The 27,070-nt window shown below is 33.4% G+C and overlaps 3 protein-coding genes across 12 annotated transcripts in view; 2 read left to right on the plus strand and 1 right to left on the minus strand.

Annotated features, from left to right (window-relative positions):
• Positions 1-302: 302 nt before the first annotated feature.
• On the minus strand, positions 303-16,192 carry LOC146535894 (uncharacterized). Of its 6 annotated transcripts, none has more exons than XM_085190851.1 (10): positions 16,051-16,192; positions 10,717-10,852; positions 9,611-9,785; positions 7,146-7,308; positions 6,752-6,878; positions 5,648-5,819; positions 3,217-4,452; positions 2,052-2,961; positions 1,749-1,791; positions 303-975 (listed from the first exon to the last, which is right to left on the minus strand). In XM_085190851.1, the coding sequence occupies exons 1-9, from the start codon at positions 16,055-16,057 to the stop codon at positions 1,757-1,759; spliced, it is 2,961 nt and encodes a 986-aa protein (XP_085046977.1). In that variant the 5' UTR covers positions 16,058-16,192; the 3' UTR covers positions 303-975; positions 1,749-1,756. The 6 variants fall into 6 exon arrangements, with proteins under 6 accessions (XP_085046977.1, XP_085046976.1, XP_085046975.1 ...); XM_085190850.1 differs by having other exon boundaries at positions 303-1,069; XM_085190849.1 differs by lacking the exon at positions 1,749-1,791.
• A 267-nt stretch (positions 16,193-16,459) lies between these two features.
• The window catches only part of LOC146535895 (guanine nucleotide exchange factor DBS-like), a 76,452-nt gene continuing 65,841 nt past the window's right edge, over positions 16,460-27,070 (plus strand). For 3 of the 5 annotated variants that reach the window (XR_014878339.1, XM_085191587.1, XM_085191592.1), the window contains exon 1: positions 16,464-16,908. Coding sequence is in view for 3 of the 5 variants with exons in the window: in XM_085191587.1 (XP_085047713.1) it covers positions 16,737-16,908 (172 nt within the window). In the remaining 2 variants the exon portion in view is untranslated. Of the gene's footprint in view, positions 16,909-25,954; positions 26,156-27,070 lie in introns of those variants that run through there. The other 2 variants (XR_014878340.1, XM_085191591.1) reach the window with 2 other exon arrangements.
• On the plus strand, positions 20,228-25,709 carry LOC146535896 (uncharacterized). The gene is made up of 4 exons (XM_085191593.1): positions 20,228-20,447; positions 20,736-21,016; positions 21,120-21,350; positions 21,892-25,709. Exons 2-4 carry the CDS (start codon positions 20,756-20,758, stop codon positions 23,083-23,085), a joined length of 1,686 nt encoding a protein of 561 aa, XP_085047719.1. The 5' UTR covers positions 20,228-20,447; positions 20,736-20,755; the 3' UTR covers positions 23,086-25,709.

The following is a 27,070-nucleotide window of genomic DNA, read 5'->3' on the forward strand; positions in this document are numbered from 1 at the left end:
TCAAAGTAACTCGGACGTGCTTGGCTGAATGCGAAGGCTAAAGGATGAAATTTCATCTTGAGGTTAATGTTTACAATTTATTTATTTATTTGTACCTGTTTCCACGATCTTATCTTAAAGACAGAATACCAAAAAACACTTTTTTACTTATATTAAAAGGTTAATTAGGTACTTTATTATGAAAATTATAATAAAACTACGACATATTTTTTATATTATAGAAGTTATATTCTGTTACTTATTAATAGGATATTTCCTAAATCCTTTCTGTAACTTTAAATTTTACAAAAAAAAGACATAAAATTTGAAAATATATTTTAATACAAATATTATATAATTAATAACACTTTTATTTCAATAAATACATGTCATGCTTTGGTTATATTTATACATCAATATTTAAAAACCAAATACATCTGTTCACATAACATCTATATAAGTAATAAAAAAATTACATAATATATCAATTCGATTAAAAATGGACGTATGTGAGTATTAACAATAAAATTATTAAAATGTAAAATATAAAAAAAGAAACGGTTACACGTAAAGCGAAATCGTAAATGTGATAAAGGCTACAATTATGGCACAGAGGAGTTATCGGGGGTGCTCACTTCTCCTTGGGTTTCTTTTCCTTCTTGCGCGGGGGCGGGACGGGCACGGGGGTGTCGCCCGACGCTTCTTTCTTAACTACTTTCTTGATGATCTTCTTTTTGGGTGGGTCACCCTCGGCTTTGGGTTTGGGTTGCTTAGGGACGGAGGACTCTATCTGGGCGGCGGTGGAGGGTTTCGGCTTGACGCCGATCTGGGAGAGCGAGACGGGGGAGGCGGAGGCGGCGGCGGGAGAGGCGGGGGAGGCGCGCAGCTCGCTCGCGATGATGGCGTGCGCGAGCGCGGCCGCGTCCTCGTGCTCGCTGTCGGGCGTGGGCAGCGCGTCGGCGGCGGGCGGCGGCAGCTGCAGCTTGCGCCTCTCCGCTACACAACCAAGCACACCCGCCATTATACTCTCTCTTTAGTTACGTGCGGCGTTAGTAGGGCGGTCACATTAGAGAGCAAGCTCGGTTAGGGCCTGGAACAAAGTTAGCGAAAACAGAGCTACACGGTTAAGTCAAAACGATGCAAGCAGAAAGTTAGGACGGTGTCAGTTTAGCGAAGTGGCTGCACATTACAAGGAATATTATTCGACTACTCTCTCATATTTTCCTTTAAATATTTATTTGTGATAGTTATTTTTATTAAACTTTTCGTAAGCATAGCAACGTTTTGTTTTTTAGGGAATTGGCTGGTACTGAACATGAGTATTGCGCATGTGAGTGTGAGGATCTAATAATGTTCCTTGCAATGAATGAACGATATAATGACAAGCGAATAAACAAAAGAGAAATTGCATTCTCAGGAGAATAAGTACATAGTTTTGCAATCATGACGACTACCTTAGCGATGTTGTATCACGTGTGTGCGCTATTACAGTGGTATATTCGTATGCACAAATGTGTAATGGCGGTGTCATGATGCATCAACGTTCCAGACCGAATACATTGGATACCAGAAATAGCGTCCTGAGACTGACGTTGACCAAACGTCCCTACGTGTACAACACTTGGACGCAATCCAACATCAACCAATTAAATGTTCATTTGAAATGAAGAATACAGTCGAGAAAGATATTCTAGCGTGAAAATAACATTGAATAGATAGCTTGTAGTAATAAATAGTCGTTTTGGGTCCAAGTGGAATATTGTTATTACCTGTTCTATCAAAGCCGCGTCTCTTGAGCTCCCTCCTCGGTAGCTGGGTGAAATAATAACGAATTTTGAAAGGTATAATCAGTAAAAATAAAAACCAAAAACACAAAACGGCACAAAAGAAAAAAACACTTATGTCTTTAACGGGACCCGAGACGATTCCAACGTCCGCCGCGTTCCCATAAAAGACGCAACAAATGTTTAAGTATTAGTATAAGACATATGAAAACTGCAAAATGAACTCGGTGAAACTGAATGCATTGCGATGGGGCCGGAATCGGCACCTATTATTTTTGTTCTACTCACATTTAGCGGCGGGCGCCGCCGGGATTTCTTCCTTAGATGGAGTATTAGATAAAGGTGGACTATCTGAAGCAGGTTCGGCTTTCACTGGTTCTTCTGGTTTAGACTCGACTACCTCAGGGATTGACTCTGAAACCGCTGCTGGTTCAGGCTCTTGCGCTGCTGCAGGTTGCACTATTGCTGGTACTGCAGGTTCTGGTGCAGCAGATTCTAGTGCTTCAGGTTCTGGTGCTGCAGGTTCTGGTGCTGCAGGTTCTGGTGCCGGTACAGGTGCAGATTCACTTTCTGCACACCTGGGCGCTGGCTCATCAATTTTTAGGGCTTCCACTGCCGCTACTGGTATTTCTTGAGCGGGCTCAGGCTGTGCTTCCACTGACGGAGATTCTGCAGGAACTTCAACCGCAGCAGATTCAGCGGGAACCGGAATAGGTTCCTCTGGCTTAACTTCAGCCGCTTCACTTGCTGGCACTGGAACTTCAATGTCTTCAGACGGCAGTGGCACCTCAGCTGGCGTTGGTAAGACTGCTGGTTCTGATTGCGCAACGGACGGCTTTTCGGATTCTAATTCAGGAACTTCTTCAGGAACTTTTTTCGTTTCTACTGGCACTTCGGCTACTTTCTCTGCAGGAACTTCTGATACAGATTCTTTTTCTACGACGGGTTCTGGCTCTACAGGAGCTTGCTCACTAGGAACAGGTATTGCCTCTTCATGAGGTGCTTGTGGCTCTGAGTCTTGGTCAGGGGACTGGCTTAGTGTTTGTGATATTTTTGCCCAAATATTGTCAAAGGAATCAGCACCCATATAATCAATGTTTCCAGCCTCCCAGCCCTGTCTCCTCGATAGCTCATCTACGGCTTCCCGTTGTAATGGAGCACCTGGAACTACTCTTGCTAAGTTGCCCGCTACGCCAGTCTGTAAAGCCATACAAATATTACTATAGCGACAATCCAATTAAAATATTATGCTAAGGTATTATGTTAAGAAAATACGAGTATTAAGTCAAATTAGCTTTGTTAATAGAATCATGCAATTAAGTTTCATTAATTAATAAGTAAAGGCATGCAAATCTACTCATATACAAGCTATATTAGTAACACTACTCTTATTACATCAAAAATGTGCATTTATATAAGTACCTATAACTAGTAAGGTTCTAAGTAAACTTACTTGCATATCTTCACCGTTTACTATACTGTCTTCCTCAGGGGTATATTCTAGTGCATCTTCGAAGTCGTCTGAGCTAGCAGGCGAGGGCGACCGCGGTATATATGGAATTTCGTGACTACAGATTTTACGCCCACGAGAGTCTATTGTCATTCTGTGCCTTAAATAAAATCCATCGTACGGATGCCTCGGACTTATGTCATCATATATATCACTCTCACTATCGGATTCATATCCATTTACTTTCAATAATTCCGTTCGTATTCTGACATGGTCCATCATCACTGTGTAGATTTGCTCCTCTCTGTTTGGATTTTTCAATTGCAAATATGTAAAATCGTTCATATGATTGTGTTTTTTTGTGATTTGATTTTGTTCTGTGTCTACTGAATACGAAACGTGATTGTTTGTTAGTGTTTCATTTTGATTTTGACTGGGATGTTCGTGTTTTTCTTCGTCAAAGTCACGGTTGTCGTAGTGATGTTCCTGATGGTAGTATGGCTCGCGATGACTATGTGTTGAATGATGATCACTTTGACTGTATGAATGTTGTATGGGTTGATTGATTTGGTGTTGTTGAAAATCATTATGCTGTTGACTATAATTATGTTGTTGATTATAATAATCAAATTCATGAGACGAAGTGTGAGTATGTGAATCCTGTTTGTAATTGTGGTCGTAAGTAGATTGTGGCCAGCTTGGAGTGTACTCTGAATGTTGGGAAACGTTTTGACTAGATTCAGTATTGCACTGCCAATTGTGTTGTTGTGGTGGGTTATGAGAGTGATGTGCGGAATGATTGTCGTTTTGAATTTCATGATGATGTGGTTGTGTTATACGCTCGCTTATGTTTGTGTAATGTTGTGGTTGTGTTAAATGTTCGTAATTGTGTGTAACTTCAATTTGATGTTGACTGTGTTGAGGCGGCACATAATCCCATGCGTACTTTCTCATATTCTCATAATCATCAGTTTGTTCTGCCTGTCCAGAATCTTCTTTGTTAGGTGGGATATTTCCTCCATAAATATTCCACGGATCAAAAAATTCACTCATATCAATTTGTGGTGCATTTACTTCTATATCAGAAAACTGATTTTCTGGGTGATGCCATGGAAACTCAGATTCTGAATCCAATGACGGTTCATAGAAACCAAACTGTTGTACAATTGGTTTATTATACTCTATAGCTTCTTCATGATGATATATCGCTGGTTCTGGTTCTTCAATGTATCCTTCATCCTATCGGTTGTCATAAAACAGCTCAATAGTAACGCATGCGGTAAATACTTGAAAAAAGCATAACACACTAATCTAAAAATCGGTGCATAGCTTTGTTCAAGCCGTGTTTTATTAGATATTTGTTTACAAACAGTACTAAATAAACATACAAATTAATATGAAATTATAAAGAAAATAAACGGTTATTGTAGAAAACAAAATTAAAACAACAAACAAAACAAAGATGTCGTAATTAATAAGAACTTGTATGTTTACTTAGTGGTGACAATTTCACCAAAATACCAACACCATCTAATCCACTAAACCAATGCACATAGAACCTTTTGAAGCACATGAAACAATTTTGAAAGGTTAGAAATGTTAGTATTTTGGAGAAATGCTTAGATAATATTGCACTTGCATCAAAAGTTCAAAGAGGGTTGCGTATGGCATTTACAAATGTGCACAAGCTTAAAGGGGCAAGCAATTAGTTTTTAAGAATTTACTACAACATATTTATTTAAAAAAGTATTGATTCTATTAAAATAAAAAAAAACTCAAAATTTGAAAAGAAAATGGGGATCACAAAGAAATAACATTTAGGAATATCTATATAAATTTACCTCCTCCTCAATATTGGAGTCCTGAGGCGTATGCTTAGAACACATGTTGCATCGATGAGAACTCAGTTAAGAATGATAACTTAGTGTTCTACTGGACTTTATGAAGGGTTATTATCTAGTATTTGCGGTCGTGAGCCATGAAATCCTAGAAGCCGTATTGCATTTGATCTCATTGTGGTAATTGATATTGGATCTAATAACTTACCAATGCGACATTCCACAAATGTGACACCGTAAACTAGACTAATATCGTATAACGGCGCCTTTGTGTTCACTATTTATTATGTTAATTTAAAAAATAATTATTACTTTAGTTTTTCTTACTACTAGTTATATATAGCCAATTCGATTTTTAATTGAATAAAGTCAATCACATGTTGAAATTATCTAAAAAAATATATAATTTTCGTTTAACTTAAAAAACTATATTTACTTCACAATTATATGCACACGTACGTATGTCTATCTATGTCAACCATAACAGCCAAATCTGGTGCAAAAAAACCGTAGAACTCTACATAAAATCCAGTTAAACAAAATAGCTTACTTAGCAATATACATATAGAAATACACGAAAAAGTAATCAATCTCACCATATTTGTGTCTAGCTGAGCATGGACTTGTGCTACGAATAGATCCCACCATAACTGTAGGAATTCCTTCAAGTGTTCCGGCGCTTGTACTGAACGTGACTCCCAGTTGTACTGCTGGAGCCAAGGTTTGACGGCACCAATGAAATGGATGATTTTCAAGTTTTGGCCATAACTGGAATGTATAGAATACGATCATAGTACGAACTCGTAGCAATTTTCTATGCAACAGTTTTAGAGGTCGTCGTGGGGCGGCTGCTCGTTATTTAAGTCCAATCGGGGGAATGATTTATTTTCATTTCCTCGCTCTGGTAAGGCGCAATGTCTCGCAATGGAGTGTCTTAAAACTTTGTCTAATTTGCTATATGCTGAATACAATTTGAAGGTAAAAAAAATGTGTTAAACCACGGACGGTTCCAAGATACAGTTATAGGTTTAGAATATTTAATAAAGAAAATTAAAATAATATTGAAAGATAACTGTTCTTAAATTCTAAAACAAAAATTGTAAAATATAAGAACTATATCTTAATTATGTTAGAGTAACATTGTTTGTTGACTGATAAAATTGTTTTACTTTCAATGTTCAACTCTATTTAGAGTATATAATTATTATAAATATAAAAATTAACCAAACCCGGATTTCAACCCATGTCACACTTATTAACATATAAAACTTATTTTAGGCACATTATGCTAATGATTTTTAAAAATTCCTAATACTATGGATTATAGCTTACTAGCTTTACGATAAAATACTTAGCACCTTATCTAGATTACAAACACAATACAAAACACATTAAATAGATCAATTATCAGACTGTCATGTTGAAAAATTGGTAATCGGAAAAGTATTTTTTTTTTTCAGCTCCACGCTGTATCCCGGACACACCAGGGTATGCAGAGAACCCCCGTTCCCTATTTTCCACCGAATTCTGAAGGCATTGCGTGTTGAATAGCGAATCTCTACGCCACGCTTTGCCAGGACATCAGAGCAAAGAAATGAGAATATTAAATATTTCATTTACTCCAGTGGGAATCTAAGCAATCGTTGTATTATTCTTGAAATTCAAAATATTAGTTAGTTAAATTAATCCGATTTACTTACTGTTTCAAGGCAGGTATATACGAGTAAAATGCAGCAGATGTGACATTGTAGAGGAATGGTAGATGCTTGTTAATGTCGCCGTGCGCCCAATCCGAAAAGAACGAATTTAGAAGACCTTGGTCACCACCTAAATAAAACCATCATTAGATTACTTAAAACATTCGAGCAACAGATGCTGTTACAAGATAAACGAGAATAATTAAAAAGCAATTTTAAATATTTAGTAACTTTTAAATAGGAAGTAAACATCTTCAAACATTTATAAACTTATCACTTAGTCTGAACTCTAAAGCATATAAAATATAGAATGAGAATGAGATCAAACGTTTATTCCCGACTCAAAAGAGCCGCAGGGAAGGCAAATATTTATGGAGATCGTAAAACATGGACTTGCCATCAAAGCTTCCGCGTTCCGAGGCGAATTTGACGAGATTGCTGAAAGTGTCTCCAGAAGGCCTGAATACAAATACTCCTGAGTTGAAACAGTCGGGCCAGCCGACGTCGGGTGCAGCTGATAGCTCCTCGCGCTCGAACAATTGGTCGCAGTTTTGAACAACCTTGGAATAGAAATTGAAGCTTTACGTCACATTTTCGCTCGTAAACATGTCTAATGTTCTGGAATGCTTCCGAAAAAAATATCTGGAATGTCTTTGAGTACATTTTAGAAATATTGATGATGAAGTACATATTTCTGATCTCTAGAATTAAAAATACTTATCGAGCACAACTACCTATATGGTGAAAAATTAGGTTAAATAATGTCGATAAAAAATATAATAATTATTAAGTAGGTACTAAAAAATACTTCGTGATATAACGAATAAAAAATGTCTTGTTGATGTAATAGAAGTGATCATCACGTTGCTAAATGAGTTGAATGATACCGAATTGTTTAGATCGACGACATAATATTCTATTTATACGTGTATGATACATCGAAATGATTTTTCTTTTACAATACAAACAGCCGTTAATAAAAATAAATGAATACTGCGTTAGAGTAGTGGGAACTGAGTGTCTTAACACTAGCTTCCCTCTGCCTACCCTGCTAAATACGGGATACAGAGTGCACCTAAAAAAATCTTTTATACCTAATATGTGGAGATGCTACCAAAATATTTACATTAAATACCAAACTTTTAAACTCTTTCATCTGCATTTCACGATATAACACGCGTGATCAAACAATGATACATCGAATAGTTTTATCAATACTTGGTTTGACACATTAACCCCATGATAAAAATATTATGTCCCATCCAATTCAGTCTACATTAAGTTTTTATTTGTTTTAAACTTTACGTAATTCATTGATAGGTACAGTGTCTGAATTATTTTATCTATTTTTTCCTTATCTATTGCTTTTAGTGTTAGATAACAATAGTAATTTGTAGAGACACTATTAACCAAGCCAACACGTTACGCTTTATTGAATGATTCTAAAATGAAAACAACGTTAGTGAATAGTCACTATGTTAGAATGTTTCCGATAAATATTGATGGACGACGCTGTTCTTCTGATCTTTAAAAGTGCCTGGGAACCTAAAAGATCCTCAGGAAAAAGAAATCCCTGATAATCGTGTGATATATATACGCATTACCTGTGGTATATCAATTTTCAGCAGAGTGAACCTAGTGATAAGAGAACGGAGAGCGTTCCCATTAAGATATTTTCGTTCCCCCACTTTCTGCTGAATTCTGGAGACATTGAGTGTTAAGTGGAACTCAACGCCGAGTTTGGCTTCTTGTCCAGAGCGAGGAAATTAAAATATTTCATTTCCTCGAGTGGAAATCGAATCCACAACTTTCACGTTTACAATTGGGGGGGAGTCTCGTGCCCCTGCACTATGATTCGGCTCAATATCTTTGGTTGATCTATGTTTAATCAATTATAAATAATAAACTATATTTTGCACAGATACATGCAATAAATCTTCAATGCCGTCGGCATATAATATTTTATGATATTTTTGTTAGCATAATGTGAATTAGAAAGAAAGTGTCTAATATATTTGGAGGAGTTCCAAAGTCATCAGCAAAAAATATTTAGGCCACGGCTCCCCTGAGATCTCGTGTTGCCGAGCTAACGACCGCATCCGGCAACATTGACTTTCTTATCGAAAACTATCACATGCTTATTATCCTATCGGAAGCTTACATTGGACAGCGGAACTATCGGTCCTTTACATTTAATTTACTATCATCCGGAAATTAATTTCTCAATAAGTCCCATATTTTTTTATGTTAAACAAGAAGTAAACTACTACAATATGAATAATCACTTCCTTTATATTTATAGCTTTACATTTAGGAAATATAATTTTATGTTTATATTATTTATGACTTCTGAATCTGTCTGTATATAAAGGTAATTTAGAAAATTATTATGTTTACTGTGACGTATAATTATAATAAACAAATTGCCAAGACCTAGAACAGTTTATATAATTATTTAATTAACGACTACAACACTTGCTGTATATACAGTTTTCTATAAATAAATTGTAAATATACTAGAGCCAGTATTTACGTATATGCATCTAAGATGAAATTACTTAATGTAATGACATTGACTTTTAAATGTGTAGCTAAATATCTATAAAAATGATTACGTGGTTCTAATATTTATCTGATTATTTTAATTAATATATTTGAAATTTAGGAATTCCTAATAAATTAAAACTCATTGTCATTTAACAACCTTTAGTTAACCAAATTGCCACATAGAATATTTTCACCAAATCGTCTGCTCATATATGGGAGAAAGTAAAAAGAAATGACACTTTGAATATGACTTGGTGATCAGAAAAAAATAAGCAAAATTTAATATATAAATTAACTTTTTTTGGTCAAACTTACCAATGTGTCAGCATCAAGGAAGACGCATTTTTCATACTGTGTGAGATTCCAGCAGTGGATTTTTGTGAAGGTAATGCCCAGTTCAGGCCGTTGTAGCAAAGCAAGATGGGCAGCGTCACGAGAGTCCAATACGTCGACTACCACCACCTCAGCATATACTGCGCGAAGGCGCTCTCTGAAAGTTAACATTTAGTTTGTAGTTACCTGTTTAGATCTTTACTCTAAAAGAGTCTTCTTTTAACAGCTCATTATGAGAAAAAATAAAAACATAATTTATATTAAGTTTATAAGTTCTCCTATTATTTTAAAAAGAAAAAAGTTGTACATAACTTACTATATAATATATTTTTAATGGGTTTATTGAAAAGTTTATTTATTAGACATGCTACATTGCCAGAACCAAAAGAGCAACGTAAAAATTTTATTTCACGATACGACGCGATAATAAACATCGTTAATCGTTATACCGACAATTTTATGTAGGAAGTGAAATCTAATAGAAAATTATTGCGTATTTTTAATCTAAATGAAGCTCAGACACTTGTCCAGAGACGTCATGGAACAAGATGGCGTCAGGCGTGCGTGGGGACCGAAATACACTAAAATCCGTTGTAGCATTAGAATCAACAGAATAACGCACTGATGTATATTTATCTGGAGCTTTTACTGACAGTTACAACTGGTTGGTTTTAATTCAAAGAATATAAATTTATGAAGAAACACAATGTCAGTCGAATCCAAGGCTAAATTAGTTTATTTTATATTTTTCTACAGACAGGATATATTGGTTTTACCGTTTTTTATATAGACAGCATCCCGTAATAAAATATTGGCATTGGGTTAAAGTTACGCGAGTTACAGATTTCTTGTTGTGAATGATAATTTCGCTGTACGACAAACGACAATGTCTCACACATTTTTATTCCTTAGCCAAGTTGCAGAAAATGATTGAATTATATAATAGTGTAATCGAACCCTACCTATCCTTTGAAAAGGAAATATAGAAGGATAATTTATTCGAGGTGTTTATACAGTGTGTCTACTAAACATTTTATCCAATGAGAAACTCACTAATTAACTAATTATCAAAAAAATTAAATTTTCACCTCATAGGCTCTGTAACGGAAGGGGTAATAAGCACCACGGCAGGGTACACCGAGCTGGTGCGGCGCAGTGAGTGTGCCAGCACCAGCGCACCTAGGCCGTAGGAGTCGTTTGTGGCCAGCGTTACCCATGCTCGATCTGGAAAGAAAAGTTCTTAGTAAAAACCTGTTAAAAAATAAATAGGAGTCAAAATTATTAAACAGGTATCTAAAGATTAAACAATCATATTGTGACGCGTAAAAAACGCTTAAAAATAGGAAGTCAATAATAGCTTAAATAAGAAAAAACCACATAAAACGAACAGTTAGCCTATCTTTAATCCCCGTAGACTTAACAGTGGATAAATTAAATATTCCTAATACGACTTAGACATAATATATTCAGTTTTCACATTAGTAAGGAGAAACTAAGTTAACAAACGAGCTGTATATTAATTATAATTAATTGTCAAGGGAACCAGAAGTCCCCTTCGAGTAGGTACGACGCAAATATTCTTTGTCGAGGTATCTATAGGTTAGGATTTGTCATAGCTTTCAGGAAATGCGCAGTTCATCCGACGACGCCGCGTAGGTAGATAGCTATATGATACTAAATATATTGGCACGCGTGTATTACGTTTATCTTGGCGTTCTTGTCAGATTTACCTACTGTCCAAGTTTGAAAGCAATAATACATTCACACCAGATTTTTACGTACGATATCTTTCCTATAATTTAACTTAAAAAATGAAAATTAGTTTCACGCTGTAACCGGCAGAGGGAACATATTGTTAAGACACTCCGTTCCCCACTTTCTGCCGAATTCTGGAGGGATTGCGTGTTGAGTGACAGAACTCAACGCCGCGATTTGCCTCAACACTAGAGCTAAGAAATGGAAATATAAACGTAATTAAATATTTCACTTTCTCGAGTGGGGATCAAACCCACAACCGTCGCGCTACAGTCCTACCCTTGTGCCGCTGCGCCACGACGGACTCAATTCGGTATTATATGTGTATAGATATTGTATTATACGACACGTGGAGTTATTAATAACTATTTGTGGTTTCTATTCCTAACAAGAGTAATAAAATATTCAATACGATAAAAATATTACCTTTAATATAAATTGAATATGATTTTTCTATATTATTCATTGTTTTTTTTTATTAATTTATACTTGATTAAAAACTGCAATATGATATGATATGAATATTACAAGATAGACGAACAGAATCTAGGGTTAAGACACTCCGTTCTCTACTTTCAGCAAGTAAATATTTTAGATTCTGCGTGTTGAGTGGCGGAAGTCAACGCTGCCCTTTGTCTACCGGATCGGGATAATTCATACCTCCGAGGGTTCAAACCCACAACAATAAGACGCTCTCGCCCCGTAGCTGTGCCACATTATTGTAATAAATAAATAAATTCATTAAAAATAATTGTACAAACTATTGAAATTTCTATTTACGCCACCATTCTCGCGTAAAGGGAACCTAGTAAAAGCTACAAATAAATTCGTGAGTAGATTAGGTACAATTATAGAAAAGATGCTATTGCCAGCAATATATATGGATTTTGAAACTATTACAATTTTATTCGAAATATATTTATATAGTTATGTACATAATTAAATTTTAACATACGGAGATCAGCCATACTACATTCCAGCGTTTGCCCCCACATCGCTACTTCTTGTAGAAGACAAGTGCCGCGCATTCTACCCGCGTTCTGGTCTAAAATAGCGCGACACAAATAAAATTGAAAATAAAACTAGTGGATAGCGTCAGTTATTCGGTCCCGGCACCCGCCTATACGTTACCAACAATAACATTTTTTTTAAATATACATTTTAATAACGTTGTCAAAGAAAACGAGGATTTCTTTCGTCGTTTAGATATTAAAAATGTGCACGTAGAATTTGAATTTAACACACCTGTTATTCATATTTAAATTGTTGTTTAAGTATATAATAGTTTGTTTTTAATATTCTAAAAATACGAATATTTTAGATGTTTATGTTATTCTGTAGATATAAGACAAATACACAACTCATAAACATTAAATTCATTTCATTATTTTAATAATGCAAAATTTTACTTCGAATTTATCTATTTCAATAAATTATTGTAAAATGTAGAAGAACACTGGGAATTTGATTATTATGTTGTTCTATAATATATTCAATAATTATAATAACATGTTTCAAATAATATAACAACATCTTTGATTCTAATATAACAAGCCAGACCTTTAACTTTCGTGAGAAATTTTCGACTGGATTAACTTATTAACTAATATTATTTATTTTAATCCATTTATATTCAATATTTAAGTCTAGAATATTTTTAAAAGGCAGAAAAATTGCAGAATTTTTATCTAAACTTATAATAAAATCGTAACGAATCGGTGTCTATACATGGAAAATATGTAAGAATAAATAATAAAGAACTAAAAAAAGTGTATCTTTTTTTATTTTTGTCTGTGTGTTTGTTCACGCGAGTCTAAGAAACAGCTTAACTGATTTAATTGCAGTTTTTACTATTGTATTTTGGCAAACTTCCCTTGACAGTTTTATTTCAATCGGTTTATAAATTAAAAAAGTAATACTATTTTAAAGAATGTTGCTTTACAAATATGCTTATAACTGTTTTATTGAATTAGCTGAGGTTTTACTATTCAACATCGGTATAGATGTTGTTTTTAAAATAATATTATTATTAGAAAACGAAAGTAATGCATATTAGTAAATTAATAATTCTTTAGATCAAGCGGGCGAAGCCGAAAACGGGTCGCTAGTATTATAATAAGACACAATAACTTTAAACAAATTTATACAGAAATAAGACAAAATGGAATGTGCATAGCATTAAATGGAAGCCCAATAAGGCACACGAGAGTAGAGGCGCGGGCGCAGGATCAGCGGGAGCAACGTCCCTGTGGTTTCTATTTAGGTGCAGCCGGTCTGGCGCGACGCTGCCATAGGAGCACTCGAGCGCATCCAATAAAGCGCATCTTACGAATGTAGAGTGAATCTTAAAAATTACATGCAATTATCCAAGAAGAAATATATTCAGAATGACAGACTTCATTAGCTCGATTTCATATTGACATGCAATTGTTACTTTTTAGTTGCAATCAACCAAATAAACACGATACTTGGAGTTTCGGAATAGAAAGTAGAATAATTAATAATAAACTTGCTTCAAAAAGTGGTATAGGTTTAGTTAGATGATAAAGAACGCGTCAAGCTATGGCCATGATCTTCATGATTAATTAAATTGCATATTAGGTATAAATATTTGTATGGCTTCCAGCTTAATAGATTACGATATATAGGGATTCCAATAAATACATACACAACTATTATCGTTACTTTAATTGAGTTTATTTGGATAATAATAGATCAATAATGATCTATATCAAAACGTATAGACACATATATGGTTTTTCAATATGCAATTTACATGTGTTAGGTCCACATCCTAGTTCTTTTTATCTACATGTATCTCTCGCAGAAGAGAAGAAAGAAACATCGTCAATCTTATTATTGCAGACCTCTCCAAATATAGGACCATAATTTAATATAAAAATATAAAAAAATATATGCGATTAATCCGTTCATAATAATTCAAATATTATGTTACAAGAAATTTGTTTTCAGCATGATCGCTGTTAGCAATTCTTTCGCTCAGAAGATTATAAAATCGATTTTGCAATATAATGTCGAAGTGCTCTATTGCAATTTGAAGAAGCAATCTAATATTTTTGTTATAGTTTTACTATCATTTTACTATTTTATATTGAGTAAGTTATTTTTGTGTCCTAATAAGTTTAAATTTATACTATGAAGTAAATTCGTTTCAAATTTCAACCTTTTCGTCAGTACTTTTATTAGCATGCAAATTAATAAGTACCTTGATTAGGTACATACGTGTAAGTTATAGTGACTGACATATCTTTCTACTTTACTAATAAAGATCTCACTCACACTCACACTTCACGATCTTACAAAACGGATACCTATATTAAAAATAATTTTGTTTTATATTCACTACGCTACGTTTATAGCCAATCTATCGAATGATGGGCCTCTAAATATCAACAATAAGCATAATTAAATATTTATCTGAGAGCTTGAAATTAATAGTAACCACTAGGGCTAAAGAATATTAATTTTATATATAGGCATATTACATTACATTGTACATACATTCAGTTCTCTTAAATATCAGACAGCAATAATCACATATTATCTTCTCAATTCTGTATTTAGCCCAAGTTCAAAAAAAAAAGCTTTAAGTAAATATTTTCGTTGTTGCTAGTCGAGATATCTGGCCGTAGTAAGAAATGTATAGAAGCTCATGGTCAAGATCAATGCAGTTAGCGGGTGTGATAACGCATCAGTGTAAACTGTTTATAGACGTGCCGTTTATATGATAGCATTCGAATGTTTACAATCAAGTTTTTATCTGATAACATATATAGTACAACATGTATAAATGTACATATTTGTACATATCATTTAATTCATAAGAATATCATTTGCCGGTGGAATATGTGCATCTATGTGTAATTGTGCGGGACAGACTATATCGACAGGCTAATTCCCATACCAATTGCATATCATCTTAATAAACTTCCAAGGATGCGGGGGTGGGGTCCTATTATTCATGCATTGAATCAATCTTAACAATAACGTGTGTAACTAAATATACCCACTTGAATTGTAGTTAGAAGGTATTCTAATAGAAATTGATTTAGCGAACCATTTACATGCTTCGTTAAACTAATGAGATAAGAATCTATTTCGACAAAACAGTTGTCTTTTTTACACTATTTATATGTTACATTTTGTAGTGTAATTTAGCAGCGAATTTTAATATACCTAGATACTTAGATAATGATTGTATAATAAAAGTATTTTTAAGCCACTTTATCGAAATAAATGGTGTGTTTACGTTAACGAAAAGTAATCAATTTGAATAAACTTGTATTAATTGATTTTGTAATGGCGCATTCAAAAAGCTGACCAATAACTTTTATTTTATTTTATTGTGGTAAATATATTTTTGTAGGGTTATTATCTGAAATTGCTAGATTATATACATAAAAGCCTTACGGTTTAGAACTTCGAAATTTGTTACTTTAATAACAATAAAATTTAAAAATAATTTCTAAGCAAATTCTTATACAAAAACTTACTTTTGTAGAAAAAAATATTAAACTACCCTTCATTTATCAAGTTAATTTATCTTAATTTGGTAACAATTATTATCAAAAAAAATAAGTTATAGACAGTTTTTTTTTTATTTCCCGTATATAAATAATTAGTTAATAATTTAACATAGGACTCACTTGACATTTTGAGGCCGGGTGTAGTCTCGTGCTTGACAGTTCAAGTCACCTTTAAAGTATCACGAACTACACGCGCTCTCCGCGCAGCACTAGCAAATGCACACAACGTGAGCGACGAGCGACCGAACGACCGCGACCCCCTCGCGGCTCCACACGCACACTACCACAGCTACTACGTCACGTACACTGTACAAATGTGTGCACATACAGACGTATCTGTAAATATATTATTACAGAAATAACAAACGCTACGAAACTAATAATATTAACTAAATTTCAATTATTTTTATGATAGAATATTAATATTTTTAGATTTTAATATTTTGTAAATTATCATGTAATCTGGCAACTCCCTAATAACAGCTGTTCGTCGCGATCGATAGATGTCGGTGGATGTCTCTTTATTTTCGATGCCGTATATAGCATAACGGTATCCGTAGTAGGATCGTTTCGCTGTCCGATAGTTTCTTTCATGCTTATAGAATATACGTTTGAGAATTTTTACATCGATTCGGGTTGACGGACAAATTCTGCGCATCGAAAATGAATATTTATAGCATTTGCATTTTTTCACAAAGCTCTATTGTATATAATAATTATAGCGAACTGAAAATATAAGGTTTATTTGTAAGATGTCGTAGTCAGAAGACAGTGTTGTGTTTGTTTTCGGTGTTTCGGTGGTAACGATGGCCAACTCCCCGACGAGCATAGAGACGCAAATAGACAGCTTCTTGGAACAATTCAAGAGGAGTGCTTCGAAGGCTATGGAAGAAAGGATGGATTGGCCAGATGGCCCGCCTCCTGGTTCCATGGTGAAATCTCGAAGCAGCTGCTTTACCTTGGATTCTCCCTCCGTAGGTGAGTACCATATAGTCTTATCTTTAATATAATATGGAAGATAAATTGGTAGAAATAAGAAGTAATGTAATGGTATGTAATGGTAAGAAAGTAGCCATCTCCAATAAAAGCGCGTTTATATAAACATGTACGTGATAACAGTTTTACATTGTAATGAAATGAGTTTATAAAACGATTAAATAAGGATTCATTCATTTTGTATCGTTAAGTATTTATTCAATTATATTGCTACTGCTTTAAATATTTTTTTACAATTTAATTATAATTTATAATGTAGTTTCACTGACTGACGTTTATCGTATTGATTATTTTATTCCAAAATTTAAATAATGTACGTTAAAAATATAGTTCATTTGAATTTCCATTAATAATAAATTACAAAATATGTAAATTCCCAATCATTTCATTTATCAGATGCAAAAAATAATGTAATATATAAATCGAAATATAAAGATATATTCATGATATATTTTAATTCTAAATCATATAATTCTTGCAGCACTATTCTTGTGACGTTTACCCGAGCAATTTTCATTCACCTATTTAAAACGTATTCTGCACTTTTTTAATGTACTGTAAAATGATACCTGACCTAAATTTTCAGAAATTGTCATTTTTATATTTTTTTAAATGATGCTCACATGTACGCAGGTTTTTTTTCAATTCTAGTCTACAAAGGCAATCCACTGTTAAATCCTTGATAATTAACGAGTATCTTTTTTTGTGGCTTGAACTACTAATTGATACTTATTCAAAATTATACATAAAATACATGAATATTATAGATGAAAATTATACAAAATTAGACTTTGTATAACTTTGAAGTAAGGAAATATAGTTTCACAGAGTATGTAGGAGACTTTCATAAATTGTTATTTAATTGTTTACATTAGGTACTTTCACGCGTGGTGTACTTAGTCATCATGAAAAATGATGAGTCATTAAGCACCTACGCTTCCGAAATTCCAAGATTTATTATTGAATTGGATCAATAGATTTAATAAATTAAAAATGAGAAGTTTGGTAGGTTCTTATAATGCATTAAAGTTATTACTTAGACCGTATACGAGTATGTTGAATATTACTTATATGTTTACTCATCACACGTTTCCACTTTTCGTGCCTTTTTCTTTTGTCTTGTTGAGAATAAAGCAAAAAACGTCAAGGGCACTGTTACATAAATCATCCCTAATGTACCTTAACGACAAAATACGTGCGTTATAATCCTTACTGAAATGATTGTTTGCAATACCCTTCCCAAACAAAGAAAGATTTATCCTGCGAACCTAAATAAAAAAATAAAAAAAGATATTTTTTAACACAGGCAAAATAAATAATTTCTATGCATTGAATATTTTTGTAGTCATAGCCCATAGGTAAAACGTTAGTGACTAGATTTATAACGTGGCTCTACGTTAGTCTTAGTAGAGAAAACAAACGGGAATACAAAATATTTATTCTTGTTAACACATATTATTAACAATTAACAATTTTTACTTATTCATGTAGATATTACTATTTCCGTTCAAATTATCATAATATTTTCAACATGCTTTTATTAGGTCGAATTGTAACTATCTAATTTCTTTCTCTCTATCTAATATTTTTAGTTTTTATTTATTTTTATATTGCTATGACAATTTCCACTACAAGACGCTTTAATTTAAACTTTTTTTTAATACGTAACAATGTCAATAATGAAATGAAATATAATTATTATGTACGTGTAACTTGCCCGTGTTCACTTCGATGAATAACACAAAATCAATGTCAAAATTTGTTGGAGAATGCGAATTGATAATATTAAAATCAGTCAGTCAGAGCGCCAGTCGTGACGCACGGACACAAAGTGTGACTGTAAAACCGACTGGCTGTTGGTTCGATCCCCACTCGAGGAGATGAAATATTTATTTCAATTTATATTTCCATTTCTTCGCTCTGGTATCAAGGCAAAAGCGCGGCGTTGAGTTCTGCAACTCAACACATTGTGTGTTGAGTTGCAGAAACCGTCAGTATTCGGCAGAAAGTGGGGAACGGAGTGTCTTAACACTAGGTTTCCTCTGCCTACCCTGCTATATGCGGTGTACAACGAGTGAAGCTGTTAAAAGAAATATACTTATAACGTATTAATTAGTTAATACTGATTCTCAATGAAACTATTTTATATTACTCGACGTCTGTGACCATGGACTACTGTAAACTGTTCGAAACCTCGAGTTTCCTGTAAAATATTCAAAATGTATATTTTTCATATTCATCATATTGCTTATGCATAAGGTTATTACTCTTTTATTTTTTTTAAATAACGTTATTTACGTTCTTGATTATGAGATAACGGCAGTGTCCACAAATGTCCATCCCGTTATTCCCGACAGTATTACATTTGATCAATATATTCTATGGAATAATGGCCGCAGTATCAGGAAACGTGTCGGATATCCCCCTGCGGTTATTATACGGCGTGTATGATGTATGCATATGAAAAATATCAGTGCCAAGCGAAAGGATGGGAGTAGAGGGTTCCATTTTGTTCCACGCCAGTGCGGACCCTCCTTATTAAAAAAAAATATCAAGACTGTATACAATATTTAAAGCAACAGCTTTTTTATTGTTAATAAAACTGTGTAATAAAATTCTGATAATGAGAAATATATTTAAATATCTATTATTCTAGTGATGTATCTGACGCACCTATCTAGGTACAATGCAAGAGATTATTTATAATTTGATTACCGATTGACGCGATTGTTTATTATAAATATTTGTTCAAGAGAGAGTGACGGTCTCTATCGTCCGTAACACGCAGTTACTTTACATGTATAGAATGCAATGAGGAATTTGTATAATATACAAATTCTAGTTTTATTTAAATTTCAAAATTAATATATTTATTTATTTAAGTTTATATTCTACAAATAAAGATACATTATACAGAGTTCGCAATTCAAAGATTAATAGTAATAAGCAAAATCGGTTGCATTTGCAATTAATCTAATCTAAACTAACCTACAGCTTTTGTCCACAATAAATAAAGTAGGACCGTAGTAAAATTTTATATAATACAATATTATACAAGTTAACCAATTTTTATATAATTCAGCCTATTTTTACTTAATATACATACAGATGTGATAGACTTACATTATGATTCTTACGATTTCTTATTTCAATATAACTTTAAAAATGTATTTTATTCTAATTAATATTATTATAAATGATGCGAGTATTTTGAATTTGGCGCGGCGTGAGCTGTGCCAGTGTGTAGCCTGGCAGCAAGAAGCGTCGATACGGAAACAGCGCCGCCAGCGCTGCGCAGTGGCCGCGCACTGTAACAGCGACATGTTCTACGGCGTCCTCAGATTTTATTCACGGAAAGTGTATCGCCATATTGCTTCCGTGAATTCGGTGAAATATTTGTGCATTTCTCTTCAATTATGACTATAATATCAAAATGAAGTGAAGTAAAACAATCCACGCTACGAGAATTTATAGAGGAAACCACTTGTGAGTGTGTCACTCGTGCAAATTACGTGAAAAAGGTGAGTTTGATTCTTTCTCAGCTATGACTATATGGCCCAATATTCCACGGGAGTTCGATCCGCTATGCGATAATGAAACTTAAAAAACGCGATTAAGGTTAATAATTGCACGGTTTTTGTTATGTTTATTTACATGAATTTGAAAAGTTATCGCGGTTTTCTTGAGAGAATCGTGGGGTTGGAGGTTCTTGAAACGAACGGGGCGGGCTCGCCGTGTCGCTCAATGTCCATTGTACACACACGTATGTAAGTAGGTACATGTGATTTGACGTGAATGTTCGCTTGTAGTGTAGCAACGAGGAAGAGTTATGTCTTTTGAGAAAATGGAAGTGGTTAATCCTGCCGAGAAGGAGGCGAGCGAGGTCCTACATTCTTTACTATCCGTGGAACGTCGGAGCGTCGACAGCAAGGACACAATAATTGTGTCTATACCATCGGACCAAAACGGCGGCGGCGACTACGGCGAGAGTGCCCAGTGGCACACCCCAGTGATGGGCCAACATTCTGTGTTTGAGCTTGGTGGAGCCCAAAACATGCAACAACATAATTATAATGGTCATCAAGAGCAGGTAAATACTTAGACAACAAAATGCTATTAAATAATAACCAAATCTTTATGCTAAAACCACTGTCAAAATGTTATTGTTTCTCATTAATTAAACAACTTCACAGGTTCTTTGGCAAGGCCATACTATTCAGGTGGAAAATGGAGATGGTAATTTACAAGGAATGCCAGGAACTTACAGCATTGAATTTGAGGCTAATGTCGAAGGTACTGAAATGGAGGTTGATACAAAACCTAAAGTAGAAAAGAAAACTGGTACAAAGAAAAAGAAAAAAATGGCAGAATCAGATAGTGACGAAGAGGTTCTTGACAATAAACTAGAAGATAACCCAGCACAGGTAATTAATTATCAAATTTAATTATTTATTTCTATCAATTATTAGCTTTTTCTGCTTTATGATCTAATGGAAGTAAAAATAAGTGAGAGTTGTGTATATCATAAAACACATAAAGTACTTGCGATAACTCTGATGTGCCTGTGATTGTACATCAAACCAATTCACATGATATTAGAGCAATATAGCCTCTGTAAATTGAGGATCCAACACAAAATTATGATTATACCTTTTTCTTAAAATTCAAACGATTTGTTCCTGAGATACATAGAATATACTTTTATTAAATTAGTGATACAATTTTACATTTTTAAATATAAATTATTATAAAAAAAAACAAAAAGAGATTATTATTAAACTAAACAAGCCTTCAGCTTTATAGTATTACCAAAGATCTGATTACTGATCTACTTACCTTAGAGATATGTTATTTCAAATATTCTTACAATCAAATATTTAAAACTTTATGACATTATTTCTTATAATCATTATAAACATTCTTATGAACATTTATTTTAATATAATCATTTAATAATATTTTCAGGTTAAAGAGAGGCTAAAAAGAGGTTGCGATTGTAAAGACAATTGCTATCGAGGGCTTAATCCAGAGGCAGTATACCGCCATCGGCTGAACATAGCTGAACTGACTAAAAGTGAACATGATATGTACTTGATGGGAATCACTATGGCAAGTTTGGCAAATCCTGCTGAAACTTCTCGACACAAAGTTAGAAGGAGATTGAGGGCCTGTTATGTGTATCAAGGCAGAAAGGTTTGTTTAGAAGCATTTTTATATCTCGAAAATGTTACTCATTATCAACTTAAGAGAATCCGGCAACATGTAATGACACATGGTGTGGCCCCTCGTATACATGGCAATGTTGGTAAGAAACCATACAATACATTTACTCTAGATATTTATAAACATGCTACAAACTTCTTAAAAGAATATCTGAAACAACATGCAAGCTCTCCAAAGGATGTTCAGCCATCTGGGGAAAGCGGTAAAAAAGCAAGCAAAACAGTTATGATACAAGGTGATTCTAGGAAGCATTTGTTTGAGGCTTACAAAGAATATGGAGAAATTTTAGAGCCCGGAGTAAAATTGATGGGTTACTCTACATTTAGAGCCTTTATGAAAGATCAGTTCCCACATGTTAAGTTTGCAACTAAAAAGCAGGAAATACCTAAGGACATGGTGCCATTCCGCAGTGGCAAATGTATGTCATATGACAAAAATAAAGATCCTATTAGAATGCAGCAGGAGAAAGAAAAGGCAGAGGCGAAAAAGGCGGCCATTGAGGCAAAGAAGAAAGAAGACCATGAAAGAGAGCAACAGGCACAACAACAAGCTCAGCAACAGCAAGTACAACAACAACAACAGCAGCAACAACAACAAGTGCAACAAGTACAAGTGCAGCAACACCAGCAGATGCAGAACCAGGGTCCTCATGTTGTAATACACCAGCAACAGCCACAACAACAACAACAAATGCAACAACAAATGTTGGTGCCTCAAGTGAGTCAGCACCAACAAGTGCTCACTCAGCAAGTTGGAGGTGTCCAACAGCAACATTGTGTGCAGCCACTCGGTGTGTCAGAGGATAACGGGCAACCGGTAGAGATGACACAGCAGGTAATACCACTGGCGGTGGTCCAACAGCCGCAGCAGGCCTATATTGTGACTCCCGTCTCACATTTCCAAACCAGAGTGCAAGGTGCCTGGTACAGACATTGACAACAAAGTCCTGTTGCCTCAGCAGAGGCCTCTTCTAAGCATGAAGAACAAAGAATGGGCTTCAACTTGTCTTCATAACACAAGATCTTGTTATGAAGGAATTATGCATGCTCATTGATTGATACATATTGACTATGTTAATGGTATGCCACATGTAACTAAGGCAATAAGTTAGCAAAGATACTTAGATAACACCTTTTCAGTATTGGTTTGTAACTGATTTAATATGATAGATTAGTTAATCTTGTTCACACAATTAGCGTTAGCTATGTAGTTTATTTTTTACTATAATTTAGACGAATGGGCAGTTAAAATTATTAGTATAATTTTATTATTTTAATTGATGGTTATATGTATATTTGATACAGTAAACATCAAGAGTGAGTGATTCAATTAACATCAAAAGATAATCATCTCAGTTATGCGTAAAAACCAAGTGCTCTATTGATTGCGTCTAAGAATGTAGTATTTATACATACTGTTAGTGTTTACAACAAAATGTGTATTTTAGTTTCTTTATACAGTTGCTCATCACAAAATTACATATATTTTACTTTAACAAAAGCAGTGCCTTCGTATTTCGATGTGGACTTGTAATTCGTTAATAGGTGTTTGATAGTTTTGACTAGATTTAGCAAGTATTTACAAGACTTTTGGAGTTCACGGCGCATACTATACAAACATGACTATATTTTGTATTTTAATACATATCAAATGTGTCATAGAAGCTGTTCATATGAAAGAAGGAATTAGTTATGAATAAATAGCTTCCTATGCAGTTTGAACTTATTTTAGGCATTAGTTTAGGTAGGAGTGTGAAGTCCTAAATTTTACATATAAGGTAAACATGAATAAAAACAAGGTTTTAATAGAACATACATAAAAATACTAAGAAATGGTTACATTTCTACTGACATTATTTTTAATATTTTTTTTATTAAAGCTGAAGCATGAGGACTTGTAAAAGCAATAATATTAAAATGTTTCTCCCTAATATTTACAGCAACAACAGTATAGAAAGTAACACTATTGCTTATCTAACAGAGCAATTCAGTAAATGTGAAATTATTTCCTTTTATAGTCATCACATGTAGGAAAAAGAAACAGAATTATAATCTGTTTTTTTGTAGTACTTTTTATAATTTCGGAATTTAATGTTTATTCAAGTATAAATATTTGTTGGATCTTTTTTGACAACAATGGCAATTTTACGACTTGATTGTACATTAATTTTAACTTAATTTTTTAAACAAAATGTAACAATTTATATTTTAAAGATTTTATTACGTACATTTTACCATACTACAATCCTATTATGTAAAGAAAAATATTGAAGTCAATTGTATGTATGTAACTTTCAAAAGCAATTTTTTAAATGTATAAAGAGATGAATTTCGATAATAATAATATTTTAATTTTGATAGTATATCTTGTTTTGATTTATCTTGTTCAATTTAATATCATCTTTGAAAATTATTGATGAAATTAATATAACCGCCTATGGACCACAATGCAATAATATTCTAAAATATTTATATGTCACACGCGTTGATCGACAAAATATATACGAAAGGAAATAATGAATATGCTCTACTCCATAGTTCAGCCTCGCGAGTCTTAATTTAGTATGCTAGGCATTTTACTTAGTGCCTAATTTAGTGTGAGTCTAGATTTCGAGACACCTCACATACAAAGTTATGAACCCAATTAGGCTTAAATATTAATTTTACACAATATTGTTTTAATCCCACCCATAGAAATACAGGTAGGTTTTGCCTAAACATAGTTTACAATCATTTTGGGCATTTTTTTTTAACGAATTCGCTTCCGCGTGTGCGTGTCGTATTCATACTAAAAAGTATATTATTTGGGACTATATAAAAATCTCACTGTATTTTATAAGTTAAGGTAAATATATTTTTTTAGAAATATAAGTGTGTATCCGTAATCGATAATATAATATAGACAGTACAGAATTGTGCCTAGAATGTATGCTTACCGTGTATTTTACAGTGCAATAAGCTGGGGACCAATAAATGTTTGACAATTATTGAAATTAATTTTTTACAATGTACATTTTGATATTTTAAGAATAGTAACGTTTTTACAAGTGAAAATAAATTTAATGAAGAATATGAAAATGAAATTAATTAACCGCGTGTTTGTTATTGACGCAAATATTTATTGGATTCCCAGCCATTTGTGATTGTGAGGTTCGAAGCAAGTTTTAGCGAAGTTATATTGATTTAATGAAATAAAAAATCATATTTTTTACTAGCCACTAGTTTTGTTAAAAAATTATATTCCAATCACTTCAGAATATATTTTTTTAACAAAACTAAATGTAATGCATTTTAAGTTTATTTTAAATATTTCTCGATTTCAATTTTAAGTGTGCAGCTTTTATTGAGCAGCGCAGTAATAAAAATAATTTTAAAATATATTTTAATTTTTATATTTATGTTTTATATTTATCAATAATTAAATGAAATTTTGATTTGATTTGATGATTAAAGATTTGCTTCGAATTGTAGTGGTTGATCTTAGCATGATGTTTGACATTTGTTCCAAAATTTTAAAAGTAGTAAGACATGATGTGATAGAAAATAAACTTTTTTACGCTACCAATCTTTTTTTTTGTTATCATAAAAATGTAATTTGTAAATAGACCATACTGTGAAAAGATTAAATGTAATAAGGAACGTTGATAGGTTTTAACTCTCAAGTCGGCTGAGGTCTGAAATGGATAGCACCCACGCTTTCCTCTGATATAAGTATTAAAGGTGGAGATGCAACCGGAGATTGTCTGTCGGGGGTGTACGTTCGTCGCACTCGTGTCGTTCGACTCATTGGGCTTGGGCCACTTCGCTCGGTAATTCATTAAATTCTCCGCGTCAACCATTTGTAAACAAAACTCATTGTTTCGTCCCCGATCGGGCAGTTTGACGATGGCTACTTGCCTTTGTGGGCGCGCGCGGTGTCATCTCTTTATTTACTCACCTCGATAAAATAACTGACGCTATGAAGTTTTGGAAATGCAAGACCAAACGCTCGCGTCGCGCTGTCGATAGTAAGTATTTTATTTATTTTAGTTTTAACATGTCTTGTACTATATGTAACAGTAATAAAATTGGAATTCTTATACTGTTTATGTTTAGAAAAGATGCTTGCGTAAGTGGACATGTTTAAAACATTATTGTCCAATTAATCTACTTTCAAGAAATCAAAACAACGAACTACATAGTTTTTATTTTATTTAATAGAAAATTAAAGCTGTAAAATTTGACTGACCATCTTTTTCAGTACCTACCGTGTTTTTTTTTATTATTATTTAAAAAAAAAACACGGTTCCTTACTCCGATTAAAATCTAAAATATCCATATTTCAACAACCCATGAAACCGCTTAGGCTTAACAGAAGGAGGTCAAGTCGTAAACTATTAATAAAGCTTAATGTGTCAATTGAGCTTACATAAAATACCCTAGTTTTTTTATTAAATAAATGCTATGGGTATTCTCACATTGTCGGTAAATTCGTCAATAGCAATTAAGACAGAAATCAATCGACCTCGTCAGTTGTCAGATTAACATTGTCTATTTCATTTGATTTGATACACCTACTTTAAAAATAATGAACAAAGCTGTATCAAATTTGCTTTAATTCCAAATTAATAGTAATTTTCTAATATTTAGTTACTGACATTTTAAATTATTTTAGTTTTAAATCATGAATACTTTTAATAGAAATAACACCTGTAATAATAATGCATAAAAACCTATTGTGTTAATAAATGACGACGTCTTTATAAAACAATGATTTTTCCTTTATAAAAATAAAATATTGCTTATAGTAATCAAAAGCAGCTAATTGAGTTTCATTCTTTATAATTCTTATTTCTCTTTTATAATCCATTATTGTTATACACATTATATAGATGATGAAACATTTTTATTACACTGAATAAAACAGAGTTCTAGATTTTAAT

This window comes from Heliconius melpomene, chromosome 10, assembly GCF_056956725.1.
Source record: "Heliconius melpomene rosina isolate 202511_hmr_F chromosome 10, ASM5695672v1, whole genome shotgun sequence".
NCBI classification, from domain to species: Eukaryota; Metazoa; Arthropoda; class Insecta; order Lepidoptera; family Nymphalidae; genus Heliconius; species Heliconius melpomene.